General features: G+C 28.1%; 1 protein-coding gene across 5 annotated transcripts in view; it reads right to left on the minus strand.

Annotated features, from left to right (window-relative positions):
• The window catches only part of LOC142328592 (AP-3 complex subunit delta-1-like), a 130,616-nt gene that overhangs the window by 42,049 nt on the left and 68,529 nt on the right, over positions 1-20,038 (minus strand). For 3 of the 5 annotated variants that reach the window (XM_075372366.1, XM_075372365.1, XM_075372367.1), the window contains exons 8-10: positions 19,874-19,923; positions 15,602-15,666; positions 5,668-5,716 (exon numbers count right to left, since the gene is read on the minus strand). In XM_075372366.1, coding sequence (XP_075228481.1) covers positions 5,668-5,716; positions 15,602-15,666; positions 19,874-19,923 — 164 coding nt within the window. The remainder of the gene's footprint in view (positions 1-5,667; positions 5,717-15,601; positions 15,667-19,873; positions 19,924-20,038) is intronic. The other 2 variants (XM_075372370.1, XM_075372369.1) reach the window with 1 other exon arrangement.

Consider the following 20,038-nt stretch of genomic DNA (forward strand, 5'->3'; position numbering starts at 1 on the left):
TTATCCTGAACAAGATATATTACAATTCAGTTTCATAAATCGATACTTACAAAGATTTATACATTATATAGTTTCAACAATCAACAAGTTTCTTTACATATAATACATAACAATAATTTACAATATGCTGTAAAGGTAATCAGTTCTTAAATTTAATTAGCAGGCAAATTATTTCATAAAATACATATTTTTTAAATTATTTACTAAAGAAAACTATTTTATTTTTATTGTTACTACCTTTATAAATATACAATACTGTTCATTGTTTTATACATGTTCCATCAGAGGTCTTTGTCTAGATATGAGGTGTCCAAAACTTAATTTATGGATACATTATTAAGAAGGACAGATTTTAAATAATGGTGTAGTACACTGGCTTTAGTAACAACATTTAAATGATTATTTATATATACTACATATTGAACTTCTGACTCAATTTTAATAATAAAATGATAAAACAACATAAAGTTAAATTCTCCCAATAACGTTCATAACCAATTTATAATTTTCAATACAATTTCACTTCGTGAAATTATATATTAAATATATATTAAAACTCAATATATTAAAACTCTTGCAACAATTAGTAAAAGATACAAACTTCATATCCAGTAAGCATACAAACACACACTAAAAAATTAAAATAAAAGTTTAAGTAATAAGTATATAGTGTATATAATGAAAATGAAAGCTTGTGTTAACTGCATTGAAAGAAGGTTAACTGCATTACTACATTTATAACTATCTAACAATAATAATTTTTGTGCTTTTATTTATACACGTTTAATTTATAAATTAGTTATAATTCATTATTACATAATTAGTATTAATAATTTAATAGATTGCAAAAACAAGAATTTTAATTTAGGTGTACTTTTAAACTAAAAAATTTTAACTAGTGCTTGAATGTATATTGTATCTGTAATTACACTAAATAAGATGTACAATTATTTTTTGTACAATATTTGGAATTTCTTAATATTTAGAATTTTCAAATTCTTTTTTTGTTTTCATTGTTGATTGTACTATTATTATTATTAACTCTTACTTAATATTTTTATTACATGTCCAGTTCACTTGCAAAATCACAATCTTCTTTGTCTTTATTGGAATAGTCAGTCGCCTTCACTACCACTGTCTAAATATATGACAAATTTATCAGTAATTTTGTCGATTAGCAGTTCCATCTTCTTAAATTGTTTCAACTTTTTTTACATGTTCACAATTTACTTTCCAATCATCCTTATTCATTTCATTCATTTTTTCCTCAGCTAATCTTTTAATATCTAATATTAAAAATGTTGAGGAATTACTATCAACATTTTTTCAGAGCCGTCCATATCATCTCAATCAGATTTAAATCAGGATGGTAAAGAATCAGGAGAAAGTAGCAAAACCTGATGCTTGTATTTTTTTAATAGTTCATCAAAATGGTAATTTATTTTTGAATTTCTATGTGATTTAATTATGTCATACAATTGTGGTTTTAACATTGCTTTAACAAAATATTGTTCTTTTCTAACCAATTAATCATGCCACTTTTCCTAACATTTGAATCAGCACTTTTACTCCTGTACCACTGTCATCCAACCATGATTTTGTCGCCGCATGGAACATTAAAATATATGATTCATCCAAATAAACAATCTAACAATTTTCTTTTCTGCAATCAGTCATTTTTCTTAAATATTCTATCCTATTTCATGGATGTCTTCTTTCTCACACATAGGTTTCCTATCATTATCAGTTTTTACACTTAAAGCCTAACATTTTCAGTATAGTTGCTAGTGTAGTTGTAGAACCTTTAAATTGAATATTCTTTTAAGTTCTTCATTTAATTTATTTAATGCAGGCAGTTCATTATGTATAGCATGACACTCATTAACTGTTCATCTTACACAACTTCATCAAAATGATCTAATCTACTAAATGGTTTTGAATGTTGTTTCTATTTTTTGGTGTGCTGAACAAGCATGAATGCGATTTAGATTTAACATGACCTACTTTTCATTTAGGAGTTTTTGAATTTGTGATCTTGAAATCCAATAAGCTAGAGCTGCAGCGGCTCTTCACATTTTTGAATGCATATTAAATGTCTCTCATCTTCTAATTTTCCTAACATTATAATTTCTCTCTTCATAAAAATCATATACATTAATTACTATTTCACAAGCTTGATTACAGAGCATTGTCTTCATAAACAATGCGTGCAATAAATACTACCTTAAATCTGTTCAGGGCTTCCACCTGTCCTACAACCAAAAACCACCACCCACCATCCATACGAATTCAATAAAACACACAAAACATTCACTAACACAACACACATTACAGAAGGAAACCATTTGTGCCAATTTCCACAAAGAATTGAACTAAATCAGTTTATTGAAAATAATAAGTAATGACTAAACTAGTAATAAGTTATAATTTGTAGGGTGTACGCCTAAATGACAAAAAATAGCTACTATAAAATGATATTTAGGTAGATTTAAGTTCTGCCATTGCAAAAAAAAAAAAATTCACTAACAAAAAACGAATTCACTAATACATATAAAACATTAAACAACTAAATCAGTTTATTGAAAATAAAAAGTAAACATTTGTATTGAATATTGATCAACAATGGGAACAAAAATTACTTAGCTATTCCTAATCTAAACCATTAATAAATTACTATAATTTGTAGAGTATAGGCCTATTATGTTTATTACTATAAACATCATCAATACTAATAACCATTACACAAGTGCATATAAAGATAACTCAAATGAAATATTTTGATAACCTCTATTCATATAAAGTGATCATTCATTTTATGACTCATTTGATGGAAGGAGTGTAATAATAATTTATTAATACAAGTATAACTATTTGTTTTTGAACTGTATAGTAAGAATAAATATTTTTAAAGAAATTATTGTCTGAAATTAAACAAAATGAAAAAATTAATTTTTGCTATTTATGAAAATAGTTATACACACGTTGTATTGCAGAATACTTGGTTTCTGAATCAGCCTAATGTTATGAGAAAAGAGAAATAATATAAAGCCCTGCACTAAGACTGTCTGCCTTGAGCAACTAAGCTTTTATTTTCATCGTATTCACTGTACATACATTATATGTTTATTTTTATTGTTAAAATATTTCATAAATATATTACTTTAAAACTTTTACACTTTTCTTTATTGAGTAATGTCATTTTAAAAAATTAATAATTTTTTTTAAGGGAACTGTTGTATATTAATTGATTGCACATGCACACAGTTATCATTGTTTCTCAATAATTTACAATAAACTGACATATTGATAAGTAAATCTATTCATAAGGATGGGTTTAAAAAAAAAAAAGATTTAAAGAATGCTTAGCAACTTACAAAGTTGCTAAATGTGCTGTTACAAAAATTTTATCTGAAATGGTTTAAAAATTCTCAATTTATGAGAAGGAAAGGGGATTTGTTAAATCGATTGTGAAAAGAAGATCGGGTGGAGAGACCATCAATCAAAATTTTGGGATCATGTGAAAGAAATTATGGCAAACATAAGGAATGAGAAGGCAATGACAGCAGAACAAAAGATGTTGAGGTTAGAAAAGTTAAAAAAAGCCAGTAGATGGGTATGAACAGAGGAAATATAGATTGAATTAAGAATTTATACAAGGCAGTAACAAAAAACAAACTTCCCTCTAGAAAATCTAATAATAAAATATTACTTAAAGGAGAACAGACCTTAAAAGAAAAATCAGATACAACAAAATGAAACATTTTTCAGATCTGGTCAGCAAAAAAAAAAAAAAAACAAACATAATTAAAATGAATCACTTGAAACTCATAATTATTTATACAGAGTAGAAAAAACTGGCAATATATTGCATGACTTTCCTAGCTATGCTGATTGCCATACAATACCTTGCACAGCTTTTACATTGCAAAACTTTTCTGGCGGCACCAAAAAAGCTTTGCACTTGAGATCATTAAGTCTTATTTTTATTTTCATAATAAACTTTTAAATATAACTAACAAAGTAATTCTGATTTTTTTTTTTAATTTTGGGGTCCTAGTATCAATGCAGCATTTTTATTGATTATGATTACCAAAATAAGATTTAATCATACATTTCAAAATTTCAAATAAAAAATATTTTTGATTTTGGGGGCTTTCATAATTTATGGGACTGTAAGAGGTTATCCTTAAAAAGATAAATAAATTAAAAAAAAGATTGTTTAAAAATATTTAAGAATAAAATACAACTTTTATGAAAGTAATGAAAAAAATTGCTTCTTCTTTTAGGTCCAGGGTGTATTATAGAAGCCAAAACTATTTTAATTGCCCAAATTGACAAAGAAAAATAAAAAAAAACATTTATAATAAAAATTAAGAGTTAGAATGTTTTATTTTTTAGATGTAGGATTGAAAATAAAATTATTGTAAAACTATTCATATATAGATAGGTTAACCTTATCAAATTTGCTAAAGTTTTCTCTAAATCTAATACTCCTTCCATGAAGGATAAAACAAAAACGTATACATTTTCAAAAAACCTTTCTGTGTAAGATCCAGGGTTTATAATTTTGGAAATGATGTAAAAAAATACCATTTTTTTTTTTTTTTTTGAATATCAAAACTGAATGGAAACAGAGCAAAAAAATATATATTTCAATTTCAATTGGTGGGGATTGATTTTCTGAAAAAAAAACATTTTTTTTTTTATTTATACATGCAATGTAAAAAATTTGCTAAAGTAATATATTTCCAAAGTGGCTCAGAATAAAATTGTTTTTTTGCAATATCCCCAACCCTGAAAAAATTCTGTAAATAAATTAATATTATCATTGGTTGCCCCATGTTCAGAAATATTCAAACCAAATTCTAACAAAACTGGTTTGATCAATGTTGAAATATGAGGCTAAAAGCAGTGTTACACATATACATACATATACACACATATATATTTTTTGGACTAAATGAACTAGTTGGACCGTAACACAAAGATTTTCAAAAACCTGATTCCCCATTTTTGATATGACAATCATAATTTCCCCTTTCAAATAACTATTCTAGGTACAATCACTCAGGAAGTAGTAAACACAGAACAGTAAAGGGATGTCAAATATAAATAAAATTCTCTCTTGTAATATTTGTATTTCAATAATTAAACAAATTTTGTTATACAACTATATTTAAAGTATTTAAACAGTATTGTATATTGTTGTTTTTTAATGTAATGTTTTATAAATCTAATCCTCTTATGTTTAAAAATAAAATCCAGCACAATTAGTAAAATTAGTGTAACTATTCTGTAGTTAGTTAGCTTGTAGAGTGAAGAATAAACAAACATTGGCATTTGTGTTAGACTTCGTCATGTTTCTGCTGAGTCGCATCCCTTATATCAGTGCTGATTCAGAACAAGGCTGTATCTATATAAAACACAATAATCATTACTGATATTAGTCACCATATAATTAGTTGGTCATATAGTACTTATGTAATCAAATATTTATAATATTATTTCTTTTCGTATGATTACTCGTTTTATATGCATCAGGATTTACAGGAGATGCTTCTGAATTTGCCACCTGAACATCTGCATGCGCAGTTTGTTGACTTCAACTTATAAGCTAACTGAATAAGATATAATTAGTAAAACAAAAAAATAATAAATAGAACTTACAATTTTGATCAGAATCTTCAATAAGAATCCTTAATTTTTGAACACATAACTGAAACAAGAAAAAATGCCATAATACACTCGCAAAAGAATGAAATGATCAGTACAAATATGTAATATTATAGTCTCAAACAGAAAATGAAGTGTAAAATTAAAAAAAAAAAAAATCATCTACACGAACTACCTTAATTGAAGAAGAAAGAGAATCAATATTAATTTTTTACATTACGGAAAATTAACAGTTAAAGAACAAAAATAATACAACTATTAACATTATGGATTATATACCAAATTAGATATACTAATATCAAACTTATCACAAAACAAAAAAATATAGTAACCACGAGTTAACAAAGTAATACAGTATTATTAATGATTTAAATTTTACTAAAAAACTTAAGAAAACATAAAGAAAAAACAGCTCAACAAAAATAAAATAATAAACAGCTTTTTTTACATACTATTAAGTTACATCTTTAAAACTATATTAATATATACAGAAATACTTATAAAAATTAATTTTCAAGTTTTTTTTTTACAATAAAAAAAGTGAATAGTACTACTAGGCAGTAAATCAAAATACATATTGTAGTAAGACCAATAAAACAGACCTAAATAACTGATTCCTGCCAATAAAGAAGAAAGTAGTAGAAAATATAATAATGGGAGGAATCCAGAAAGGGACTAAAAGGAACCCTTTTAGTAAAGCTAACAGGTCCATTTATCAATCGTCCTTTGTAATACTACTTATAAACACACCTTAACAGATGTTCTATGAAATGAGTTACTGGACCCAGAATAGGAATGCATGGGTAAGTAAAAGGGTCAATCGTTCTCACACTCAACCTGCAGGTCTGGTCCTGCAGGTCAAGAGGGTAGGAGTATAAATACCCCAGGGAAGATGAATTGAAATCATTTCTGCGAGAGAGTTTTAAGCGAGGAGTTATTATGCAAGTATGAAGCAAGAGTAATCTGCAAGGTCGGTGAAGGAGCGAATTTCTAGTGCGTACAAGTTCAACGCAATTAAGGTGACATCACAAGTAATTTCAGTACATGAAAACAAGAAATGGTTCAGTGAGTTACAGTTAAGACTATAAACGAAAGAGATAATGTACTAAATTTCATTCATAAATTGTTAGTGTTTGTTTGGCAGTGAAAGAATTTTATACTTGTATTATCTATTGTGGTTAATAAAAGACTAGTGATTAAAAGTATTAAAATTAGTGGTCATACTAATGTCTTATGTCAATGGGACTGAATTCTGGTTTTCAATATTTAACTACCTGTAAATAAAACCTGGCGATTACTTTAATTTCTGTTTTGTATGTAATCACTGTTTATTATTATTGTTATATGTTAGAAATAATAACAATTACCATAATGAATCATATTTTTCAGTTAATTTTAACTACAAGAAAAATTTAAGTTAGATATTACATTTATTCTGAAGTAGTACAAAATATAAATGAATAATAATTTGATTTAGAGCTGGATAAAAATCATTTCAGTAGGTGTATCACGTAAAAGAGAATTTACTACATCTCTAGCTCATTTATGTGAAAAATCATTAACATAGAAAAGAACTAATCATTCTTAGCAGAAAAAATACTGCATCAGAAAAACAAATCAACAGATCTGTCGCCAAAATTATTTAAATGATAACTGCAAAACAAAAATAATGTAGAAACATTAATGATAAATTATAACATAACTTAAACTGAACGAGTAGTATCACTTTTTTCTATGTTTAATTTATATTGTAATCTTTTGAATTCAGTTTTTACATCATGAAGAAGCAAATTTTCATAGATTATTCTAAGAAAATTTGAGGAATCCTGTTAAGAAATTCTGATTTAAAATTACATTTCATGCTGATTTAATAAAACATCTATATGAGCAACTCAAGGTGATTTCTTACCGCAGTTTGAATTTCTATAAACATTTCTTAATTATTTACAATGCATATAACAAAATCATCTTACAAATTATAGATAATGTTATTTTTATGGCTGTATAATATTAATTTTCAATAAATAAGAGAGGTTTACACACAATAATGTTAGAAATAGACCCTTAAACAAAATTAAAGTGAAAATCACCCTAAAATCTAAGGATTAAAATAGGACTAAACATAATCTTTTAAATAAAGCAGTAATAAAATTTTAAAAAATATTGTATTAAAGGAAAGAAATATTACATTTTTTCTTTTAATGGGAAACATGAGCAGGCAAACTCAGTAGAATTAAAATTTAGTAGATTAAATAAGCATTACTGTCCCCATTCATCAGAAAATTTTACAATTATTGAATAATATCAATTAAGTAATATGCAAATTTATGTTAATGGTTAAATTACAATAGGAAACAGAAAAAAAAATTGTTCACCAAAGGGTCAAAAAAACCATTAAAATTAAATTAATCCAATATCAATTAAATTAAATCAATAAGTATATTATTCAATTATGGGAGGTAAGCTATTCAAGTACATAAGGATTGTCCAGAAAATAAATTCAATTTGATCACTTTGTGCACATCAATAACTCAATAACTACCTATTATATCTTCTTTTATTCATTGGAAACAACAAATTTATGTTTACAGTTGTAATTGATGATAACATACTTAAACGATTGGCTGTAGACCTTTATAGAACAAGAGAAAGTATCTGAAGTTATTTGAAGCGGATAATAATCTTTATTTAATGATAACTTGTTGCACAGGGTCTAACTTTTTCTTTTATTATTTATTAAAATTACGGATTTAACAGAAGTTTTATTTTTTAAAGAGTATTAATAAAATGTCAGATGTATAGAGGGATAGAGGATAAAAAAATTATCCTTATTTTAAATGAATCCATTTAAAATAAAAATTACATTCTCTTTTTATTTTATGAATTTACTTCAGAAGCCTGGTCCTTATATGATAAACAAAAAATCTCATATAAAGATATCAAGCAAGGTTAATATCTGAACTGGAATGATTCACCATTTCAGAGTAAAATGCAGAGTTATTACTACCATTCTGCTGCAGAGATAACTGGAATATAAAAACGTAATCTCATTAATGTTTAATTTAATTCATTCATAACAATGTATAAATGATGCGTTACATCTTTAAATAAAAATTACAAGTTTTTTTTAAAAATTACACGACTTAAAAATCTTAGTCAATAGCGCGTATAGTCATTACCATTACTGCAACAGTTAGCAAATATCTACAACATGGAAAAAAAGATGAATACTAGTTTCAAATGTAGATCTAAGAATTAAAAAAAAATTGCTGCAAATATTTGTGTGCCATGTAGTGCTTTATCATAGTGAAATATGGACAACATTTATCACAGTGAAACAGAAAGAAAAAAAAATAGAAGCCTTTGAAATGTAATGCTGTAAGATATTAAATATTAACTGGGTCGATAAAATTTGAAATGATGAAGTCTTCAGAAGAGAAATTGAAAATCACTTATACTACAGAAGAAAGAAAAGAAATCTATAGTAGAATCTTATAAAGAGATGACGTATGTTGATAGGTCATGAATTAAAACATACTGATTTCATTAATTTGATGGTAAAGAGTTCCATTAAAAGTAAAAACTAAACAGGAACACAAAGACTGGAATATGTAAAATAATTGAAAATATAGGATATAGAAAATACATTGAGGTTAAAAAAAATTAGTACAAAATAGAAAGGTATGGAGAATAGCCTAAACCAAGACTAACAACATGAAAACTAATTTCTTGTCATGTTTGAAGAAACTAAACCAATAGAGAAAGTAGACTACTCGCACATAACCACACAATTGACAAATTCATTACTGTATTGAGTAATTCCGAATAAGTAAGAAAATATATTTTATATGTGTACAACGAAAAGCTCTAGAGATAAAATACTTTATTATTCAGGCTAAACCTATTTGAAATTTAATGCTAGAATGTAAAAATAACAATTTATAATAAAGAAGAACATGATTTCATTATGAACTCATTATCCTGGTGAGCCTTAACACTTATCATATCTATCAGAATGTAATTTTAGAAAAGCCATTAAAGTTTTAAAGTTAAGCCATTAAATTTTTAGAAAAGTTTAAAGAAGAATGTTACGTGTGGAAAATAAGTCCCACATCATATATTATACTAATAAAAGATTTAAGCACATCATTTACTCAGAAGAATTTTTTTTCAAATGATAAACATTACATTTAATTTTAAAGTAATAAAAATCCAACAATTATAAGAATACAAAAACCAAAAACAATGAAAAACCAACATCTTAGTAAATGATAAATTTTACTGACTATAATCACAAGACGCTATTCCAAAATTGTTACTGATTATCAATTGAAAATAAAGCAACTGCCTCGGCAACACAGTGGGTAAGCAGCAGCCAACAACTATCTAAAAACAATATTAACCATCTGTCTAGTATCATCTAATCAGTTGAGTGTTGATAAAAGATCAGTTGAAAGAAACTGACATTCTCACTCCTGCCAATTGTGAGATTTGTCATATGATTTAACGTTTGCAATGAGAACAAAATGAAATTACATTCCACTAATGACAAAATTATGATACAGATCCAAACTGTGTGCATGAAAACAGCAAGGAATAGTCTAAATAATGGATCTATATTCATAAATATAACAAGCCAACAAAAATTCAATTATATTCAATTGTGGATAGTTCTTGTACTGGGTAAGCAACTTAAATCCAAACTGAGCTAGATTGAAACTGCACTTATTTGAGTGTCATTTTTAACAATGCTATGCTCACTGCTGCTAGTAATGCCACTATTGGTTGTACATGTTATTACGCTAGTCTATTGCTGTGAGTTGTTAACAGTTCATACTTCAGTGCAGTATAGTTTCATTGTCTGCAGATGTGTTTTTCTAAAAAGCCTTTTTGATTGAGGAAAGGGTGACTACTAGTGTAAGTTTATGTGCGTTCTGAATCCTTTCAAGAAACGCATCAAATAATCATGGAAAAATTTCTGAATGCCAGCAACTCAGAAAAGAGTAGCATACACAAATTAATTAAAAAATGTCACATGATGAGGTTGGCTTCAAATGCAAAAATTAAATAGACAACCTTTTGTCAAGACTCTAAAATCCATTGCCGATATTCAAAGAAGAATTTCTGCCAGTCTGAAAAAATCGAAACGTAAGTTGTCATAAGTGATGTAAAACAAACATCTTGCTGTAAAATTCTTTGATTTAAATTAGAAATTTATCAAATAGCAACTGTGCAATAACGTAACACAGGAGTCTTCAAACTACAGCCTGCGGGCCAACACTGGCCTGCAAGTATCACCAATCCAGCCCACAGACATGCCCAGTATCTGGCCTGCCATAGTTTATTTTGATTACATTATAAAATTTACAATGTAAGTAAATCATACAAAATAATAATCAGATGTGTTTATTTAACAACCAATTAAGAAACACAGTAACTGATGTACATAATGAAACAGAACATATTTTAACTGTAACTAATGAATGATATGAGATCTAAAAACTTACAATCAGTGACATAAACTGATTGTAGGTTTTTACAATCAGTTTATGTAAAACTGATTGTAAAAACAGTTGTAATTCACACAATGAAATTAAACATTATTTGATTAATGAAATTTATGTAGCTGTAACTTTCCACTGACAATTGTTTGCAGTTGTGTATCAAGTTTACTAGTCACTGCTGACGTCATCAATACTATACATTTAGCATGGTCGTAAGTAGTTGTAACAATATGTAATGCACAGCATGCGCTATCTCTGCCGCAATGAAATGTCCTTGACACTTGCCCGTAAGTACCAACCGAAATTGTATACAGACCGCAGTCCACCCCTGTGCACTGCACCATAGATATCTTACTAGCCGGCTAATCCCGAAACAAAAATTTACGCATATTCAAAACTACAGAATGTTGGTATAACGAGCTAGCTAGATCTTGGCCCTTAGGGTGCGGAGGTACTCTCCATAAGGAAAGATCCCAGAAAAGAGTTGGAACTGAAAGCGGAAGCATCTGAGACTGTTAGAAAGATGATGCAGGAAAGTTAAGCGAAGAGAAGGTGACCAGTAGGGTGAAGTCTTCTAAGATGTCCGCCATTAGTATTAGGGGTGTCTGTCAGGACACGGAAGCAAAAGAAATTATTACTGTATTAGTGCTGCGTCTCAAACCCAGCTGCACGCCTTTAGTTGTATCAAAGAGGGCTGCTTTTGGGCAGACCTGGAACGTGGTTTTGCATGTGGACAAGGTGGCTGCGAGGAGGTGCTGCACTCATAAAGAGTTCAGGTCGGCTGGGTCCATTGTAGGATGGAGACATGGGCAGAGGAAGCCAGGTGTTTCAAATGTTGGGGCAGTGCCCTTCTTCAACTGCGGTGAAGAAGGTTTGTAAGAAGATTGGCTGTGTGCCTGAGGGAGGGACCTCCAAAGAATGAACATAATACAGAATGAATATAACTCAACACTTGTATTGAGGGGTTATCTTTCATGTTTCGTATTGTAACTGCATTATCTGGCAGCGTGTTACTTCGTGATGTGTCGGGTTGTTTTTCATGTTTATGTTTGTTTTCAGTTTTATTATCGTTTTTAATTCACGACTATATAGCAAATAGGATTGCATTGTTAGTGTAAGCCTTCTGTTGTAATAGTAATTTAAAAAAAAGAAGATTTGTGTTGTAGTGTTATGTCATTGAGTCATGTTGTGTCATATCAGTGTTACATTTCTTCGTGTTCCCGTTTTACATGGTTTGATCTCTCGTTAAAGTTAAGAGTGAACCAGTTTTGGAGCCTACACACCCTGATGTTATGCCTAATAGTAGTTCAAGGTGTATAGGTGTACTGCTATACACCTATAGGGGAGGTGGTTTTATTCGGTAGTCTGCTAGTGGCGGTCGGATAAGACCATCTGCAGGAGTCCAACACTCCTGCAGATGTGGAGGAGTTAGTGTGGCCCTTAGGTTAAAAAATTTGGAAACCCCTGACTTAATTAAGAGAACAGACTTAATTGAAACATCTTTGATTATTGCAAAGGGCTTTTCAAAAACATTGATTGGCAGATAGACCTGATGCTGTATTTCTTGTCAGATCAGGTTTCTATCTGAGCACGTTAATTCACACCCTCCAGTGGTATTGGATGGCTGAAAATCCTTACGGAATGTTTGAGCATCCAATTCATGATGAGGAAATCTATATTTCCTCATCATACCTATGTATGGTGAGCTGTTTCCAATAATCATGCAAATCTTTTATCTTTTTAAGAATTATACACCCTGTTACCACATAGTAAAAAAAAATACTGCTTCTTCTAACAAGGGTAGAGCATGTGCACACACAACTATTCACTTGCTCGCAGACATATAGTTTTTACAGAAATACAAACTGTCAGCAGAAGTTGGTGGCATATTATATTCCATAGATTTCTCTAGTGCAATTTTTTTATTTTGTGGCTATTAGGATAGACTTTATGAACTGAATCCCCACACTATTGATGAACAGTCAACAATAAATCGACAGCACTGACAATAACATTTTGAATCAGCTGACTCTCGATATGATCACTCAAACACAATAGTGCATTGCTGTTCAGGGTTCTCGCATTAAAACTGTTTTGTAAAAATATGTACATTTTTGCTAATGTAAATACAGAATTTAATGTAATTTAAGTTTTCATTTTTTCATTTCATTCATAAAATGTTATATGTTACAACTGTATTCATTCTTTAGTAGTTTTAAGTTGCTCACCTGGTATTCTCCCGTTCATGATAATCTCAAGATATTATCCCAAGATAATACAGACATTAAGTGGAGAGGTCCTGAGTGATCTAATATTAGATAGACTTTTTATTATTTTTTAATCAGAGGTAAAACCCAGTATGTAAAAATCCAGTAATAATTTTATTTAAATGACATAACTATGAACTTAAATTCTACTACTACACAATATATTTTGCACCACTCTACACAACAATCCTGATCTGTTGTAACATCTTTGTTGACGCTGTTAAGTTAAAAAAGATAATACTTAAAAATTAAACAAATACCACTCAACCATATTAAAAAAGAATAGTGTCATCATATATAATTACCAGTTTATGTGTCTGAATAAGAAGAAGACATTTAAGTCATGAGAAAGCCGAAACTTGACATAATGCTGCTGCCACCAAAATTAAAAAAATTTGAGGTTTTCCATTTAATCCCACAAAGTAAGATATACCCAAAACACAACATTCATTTCTTACTCAAAACAATTCAAGAGTATAAGAGCAGTACAATTACATGCAATTTGAAGGTATACTTTTACTTCTCTAAATCAAATAGTGAACAGTTTAAAAAAAAATTACTGCACTGCACACGCAAAAGCAGAGATCTATAAAACAATTTAGTTTACCAATTACATAAATAATTCAATGACTTGGAAATAAAATAATTTGTTAGTCAAAGCAAATATTTTAATGTATGCAACAACTACCTAGAAATTGTGTTCATTTATTTTGAAAAAATTTTAACACATACAAAACATTTTTACTTCATACAATTTAAAACCATAAGTTTTGTCTATTTTTTTAAACTGCCTCCAGCCAAATTAAAATACTCATCACAAATTATCACATAACTTTTGAACTGTATCATCATAAAATCTTTTTACCTGTAATCTTATCTACCCTTTAAAAATGAATTCCAAGTGCTCATCCTCATACTCATCAAAGCACTGGTTACAAGACGCTTCTTAATCTTTTAAGAGTTCGTAATCACAAAATAATAAATCACAGCTTTATGAAGGATGATCAAATAATTCAAACTTGAATTATTATACCAAAGTTCAAGTATATCTGGCAGTAACTAAGCATGCACTTTTATGCAAGAAAACGATACCCTAGTTCAATGTGGTGTTATGCTTGTTTTGAATCACCCTATCTTTATTTTTTGTAAATATCTCATAGCACAATTCCAAACTAGGTACATACCCATGAATCAACCGTTCATCCTCTTAGTCTCAAATTGCCATGATTTGTCCCTCCTTTATTGGTATAATTTTTCTGTCTGAGAAGTTCATTAAAAGCTTCTTTGATTTTTTTGGTGAAAGAGAATAAAAACTTATCCAGGAAAGCATCACCTTAGTGTTATAATCCTAAAGAAAGGACAATAACAATCTTTTCCACTGTTTTTATGTCGCACAAGAATTTTAGATCCCACCAGGCACAAAACACTCAATGGTCTAACATTACTGAAGTGGAACTTTATGAATTGATCAAGAGTTCTAAAGAAATCAATCAGAAAATTCAATAATGCAAAAATTGCATTAATCTAAATCCACATTGTTCAGCTGAACCAGTTCATTATTTATGACTATTAGCCACCTGCTTCTCATCATAGACATGGGTCTGGCCATTTCTAAATACAATTAATGAACAGTTGCCTCACACTATCTTCAATCATGCATTTTCACCATAAACTTTGCAAAATTGACAATGAATTTTTTTAAGTTTCAGGTTAACAGTAATCTTGTTACACAGTGTAGTTTAGCAGCTGGCAAGATTCTTAGTTGCAGTACACTTGTACAATGTGCAGAGTTCCACCAAACTCCTGCACTAAAACCGCATCATTAACTCACTCCTCACATGCTGCATTTAAAACTTTTACTTTCAAGATATCAGAGTATAACTTTTCACTATTTTGAGTAGATCTAAAGGAAAATATTTTATTTCTTAAACTTGATTTTGATTTCACACTTGCATTAAAGTAGCTTTATTTATTAATTTATTTGCATTACATTTTTTTTTAAATTTAAATTCATACATTTTTACCCAGGTCTTTCAATTGGTAACAGGTCAGTTTATTCGTAGAAAAAATGTATTACAGATAAATAAATACATGAGTAAACTGTACTACATAATTTATTCATCTATCTACTACCAATAAAAACAAATTATTATTTACCTGAAAAGTATTTACCTGAATAGACGCACTATGATTAGGCATTCCAGATGAAATTGAAATTAGAACTGAAAAAAACAAAAAAAAAGCGTATGTAATATTTTTTTAAATTGACAAATTCTACTTTTAAAACATACCTAAGAAATATGAAAATTTTGTTATATTTTTTTTGAAAATGCAAATTGAAAGCAAAAAATTAAAAAAAACAGACAATACATAAACATGCATGATTTAAAAATAAATATATCAAGCAAATAGAAATAAATAAATATGCAAAAATTAAAAAAAAGCTATTAATGCGATAAAATCACATTTCTTTTCCTAAGTTTACAAAAAATGAGAAATAAATACTGTCACTTAACTAATATTCAATTAAATCATTAATCAAAAAATTAAAACGTTACAATTCAATTATGCATAAATAATATACTATACATATATATTAATTATTAGTTTCAGAAATGTTTCTGTATGGCTATCCTGTTTTTTGAATTCTAACTTGACATTACAATGACCTAAAAAACCTCCTGGTCTATTCATTAATTTTATTTAAAAAACTGTGACAGTGTATTCTAATCTATATTTAAAACAGTTATTTATCTTGAACCCTAATATAGATCTTAAAGCAGCAGATAACTTTAGACACAGAAAAGAATTATTTTATTAAATATTAAATTCTGTATATGAAAAAAGTACTTTTTTAGGAACATATTTATTTTTTTATCACAAAATAAAACAGAGATCCTAAGCAACTGACAGCTAATTAAAAGTTATTTTAATTAGAAGGGTCATTCAATCAATAAAGAGGAAAATGGCAACAGAGGAAAACCATTTAATAGAATAAACTTAAACTACCTGATGTTCAAGTCCAATACCCCTGACACAGAAAATATCAACTGTCCAAAAACAATTTCCTTCATTACAACTCTTTTATTTCAAAATGCTGGCAACATTCAAAATCTGTAATGTGAAAGAACAGCGGCTGTGATAAGGGTTTTATTTTCTGAAGGTGTAAAACCAGCCAAAATTCACTAGCAGCTGTGGTATTTAGTGTATTAATAACACAAATTTTTTAAAGTGGATCGGGCAGAACAATTGTAATCAATTTTCATCATAGTAGAAGACTGATGGAAGTTTCTATTGACACTTTTCAAAATTGTATTAATGATCTTTTTCACAGACAGATGCATAGAAATTTGGGAAATCACTGAAATTTGTATTACAAGTATCGAACAGTCTATTCTATCATCCATAATAAGCTGAAATACTGCAAAATATATTCAAGATGGGTGCTGTGAGACAGTCAATTTGAATTCAAATATGTATGAAACTTAAACAATGATTTTTAATGGATGGTAATGCTTTATTAGATCACATAACTTGGAATCATCATTTTGATCTAAAATTCAAACATCATACCCACCAGGAAAAATTCATTACCTAGACATTAACTGGTAAAGTGATCCTAACAATGTTTTGAGACTATAAAGATACAATCTATTCCTATTATTTGGAAGAAAAATGTACGAACAGCAAGTAGTAATGTCAAGGCTAGAAAAAAAATGAAATCCCCAATAAGGACAAGTGCCCCCACACTGCACAAGTCATAAGCTATTCAAAAGTCGGGTCGGGAAGTGTTGCCACATCCATGTTACAGTCTCAATCTCACAGATTTTTTTTTGTATGGTCCTCTCGAAGAGTTTTTGTCTCATTAAGCTTGGCAATAATGAGCAGGTCCAGAATTGCTCAAAGACCGAGTTGAATTACTCTTTTACTGGAATAAGAAAGCTCATAGAATCATACAAGAGTTTACATATAGCCAGGAATTATGTTGAAAGTAGTGTTATTTGGAAATTGCAGTGTTAGTTTGAAAGTTTTAGTGTAATAGTGTTTGTCATTGAATAAATAATCATATTTATAGGAATAGAAAAGGAAGATGATAAAGATGACAATCCATTCCTTCCCTTTCTGATGGTTCTTTTAATTTTGATAAAACTGATTATGTTCTCAAAATGAAAAGATAAATAATTTTTACACACGCAACTAGTAGAAATAACTTATTCCTTACATTGTTAAATGACTACATTAAAAATAAGCCTATCCCATAAGCCTTGTTATATATGTAATTTTTTCCCTGTTTAGCCTCCGGGAATCACTGTCAGGTATTACTTCAGAGGATGAATAAGGATGATATGTACGAGTGTAAGTGAAGTGTAGTCTTGTATAGTCTCAGATTGACCATTTCTGAGATGGGTGGTTAATTGAAACCCAACCACCAAAGAACAATGGTATCCATGACCTAGTATTCATATCCATATGAAAGTAACTGCCTTTACTAGGACTTTAACATTGGAACTCTCGACTTTGAAATCAGCTGATTAGCAAAGACACGTTCACCACTAGACTAACCTGGTGGGTAGTTATAGATGTAATTAACTAAATAAACTCACAGAGAAGATCATAAGATCAGCTTAAAAGTCACGCATTAAATTGTTAAAGACTAAACAAAAGTAATAATTAATTAGATATAACACTTCAAAAAAAACTATTCAAATAACAAAAAATTAATATATTCAAAAAATATAAAAATACTATGATGAAAGAAATTTAACACATGATTAAAGAAAAAAAAACCAACTTTGAGATTTATCTGTAACATTGGTAACAAAAGAATAATTTTAATAAAGATGTAATTAAAAAGAATACTTATTACAAAGTAGTTATAATATTTATACCAAATAAATAATGTAGAATCATAAAATTGTAAAAAAATTTTAATAACGTCTTCTGTTTCTAGTTACAGGCCAATTACTTATTTTGACAAACCTTGTATAGTTATTTACTAAAAACACTATAATTGTTAAAAACATTATTTAAAAATTATTCAAATAACAAAATACCACTTAAAAATGAATGCACTACAAAAAGAAAAAAAGGAAAACAAATTCAAAAAGTATGTTACGAAAAAAAAATTAAAAAGAATAAAGACATTAAGCTCATTTTACAAACAACACATATGAAAAAAGCCAAGATGAAAATAGATAAAGTTTTAAAATTAGTTTATATGAAAATTAAGTCAATATCACAACAATGACATATCCCAAGATATAAAAAAAACTCATACTACCTCCTAGCTGATAATAATTAGCTATATAAATAAAAGTAGCATTATAATTTGATTATCCACAGAAATTATTAAAAACTAGTTTAATTATAAAATTACAACATTTATATATAAATTTACTAATTTAATGTCCACATCTGGTAACAAAATAATATATTTTGACACCCTAGTATAGTTTCACACCAAACAGTAAAGTTGATTAAAAAATAAAAAAACAGTTTTAAGATTTTAGATTTGTTTTAAGTAAAAATAAACTAAATTAAGTTTTTTTTTATATAATTACAATAAATGTTTTTGTATTTTAAATGTTTAAAATAATTAAGTTAGGGCCAACATTTTTATTGATCTTTTAAATTCACAAAAATAATCATTATCTAAGCAAAAAAAAACAATAAATATGTATACAGAAATTTAATTAACAGATAATATGGATAAATGAAGAATTTCAGCAATTATACATTTTTAAAAAATTGAATTACATTTATATAAATGTATAATTTCAACAAGTTAGTAAAACAACACAAAAATCTAAATAAAAATGATACAGTTATAAAATAACTCTATTACAAAAACTTGAGAATAAATGGTTTAAAATGTGAATGCACTCTGGTGGATGTTGTAGAATAAATAGTTTAAAAACAGCAGGTGGTAAAAGGGACAGATGTCATTAGTTAATTTTTAACATAAAAATAAATGAAAATTATGGAAGAATTAAGAAGGCAAAGGGAAGAGAATTATATAGAGATGCCACATGAAAAAATGCGTAACTTCATGATTAAATAAACCAAAGTAAAATCACATAAATACCTATGATAAAAATCACACACTACTTAAAAATATGTAAAAGAAAATAGAGTTTTTTTAATTGTGCAAAAAAGTTAAAATAAAATTTCAAAATAAATGTGTTAGATAAGGTAACCACTACCACCAGCATTTAACGACATAAGATTTAAAACTTTCATACTAAAATGGAAATACCACAAAAGCAAACAGTTTATTCTTATTGACACCATCACAGAATGTATAATTACCTTAGAAAATAAAAGGGGCTGACAGAAAATGAAACACTGATAACAAAAGAAACCACTAAAAAATCAGTGAAATTCTATTATACATAAAAGGTGAAAAAAAAAACAAAATATGATATTTACCTGCAATAACTGTATTAATACATTCATAAAGAAGAGACATAGCTGATGTACTGAAATAAAAAAAAAACAACAAAAGGTTAAATCTTAAATCCAAGAACAGAACCAATGCTTATAAAATAATTATTAATAAAGAAACATGAAACTCAAGGTGAAATCAAGTAATTC

Source organism: Lycorma delicatula, chromosome 8 (genome assembly GCF_047948215.1).
Source record: "Lycorma delicatula isolate Av1 chromosome 8, ASM4794821v1, whole genome shotgun sequence".
NCBI classification, from domain to species: Eukaryota; Metazoa; Arthropoda; class Insecta; order Hemiptera; family Fulgoridae; genus Lycorma; species Lycorma delicatula.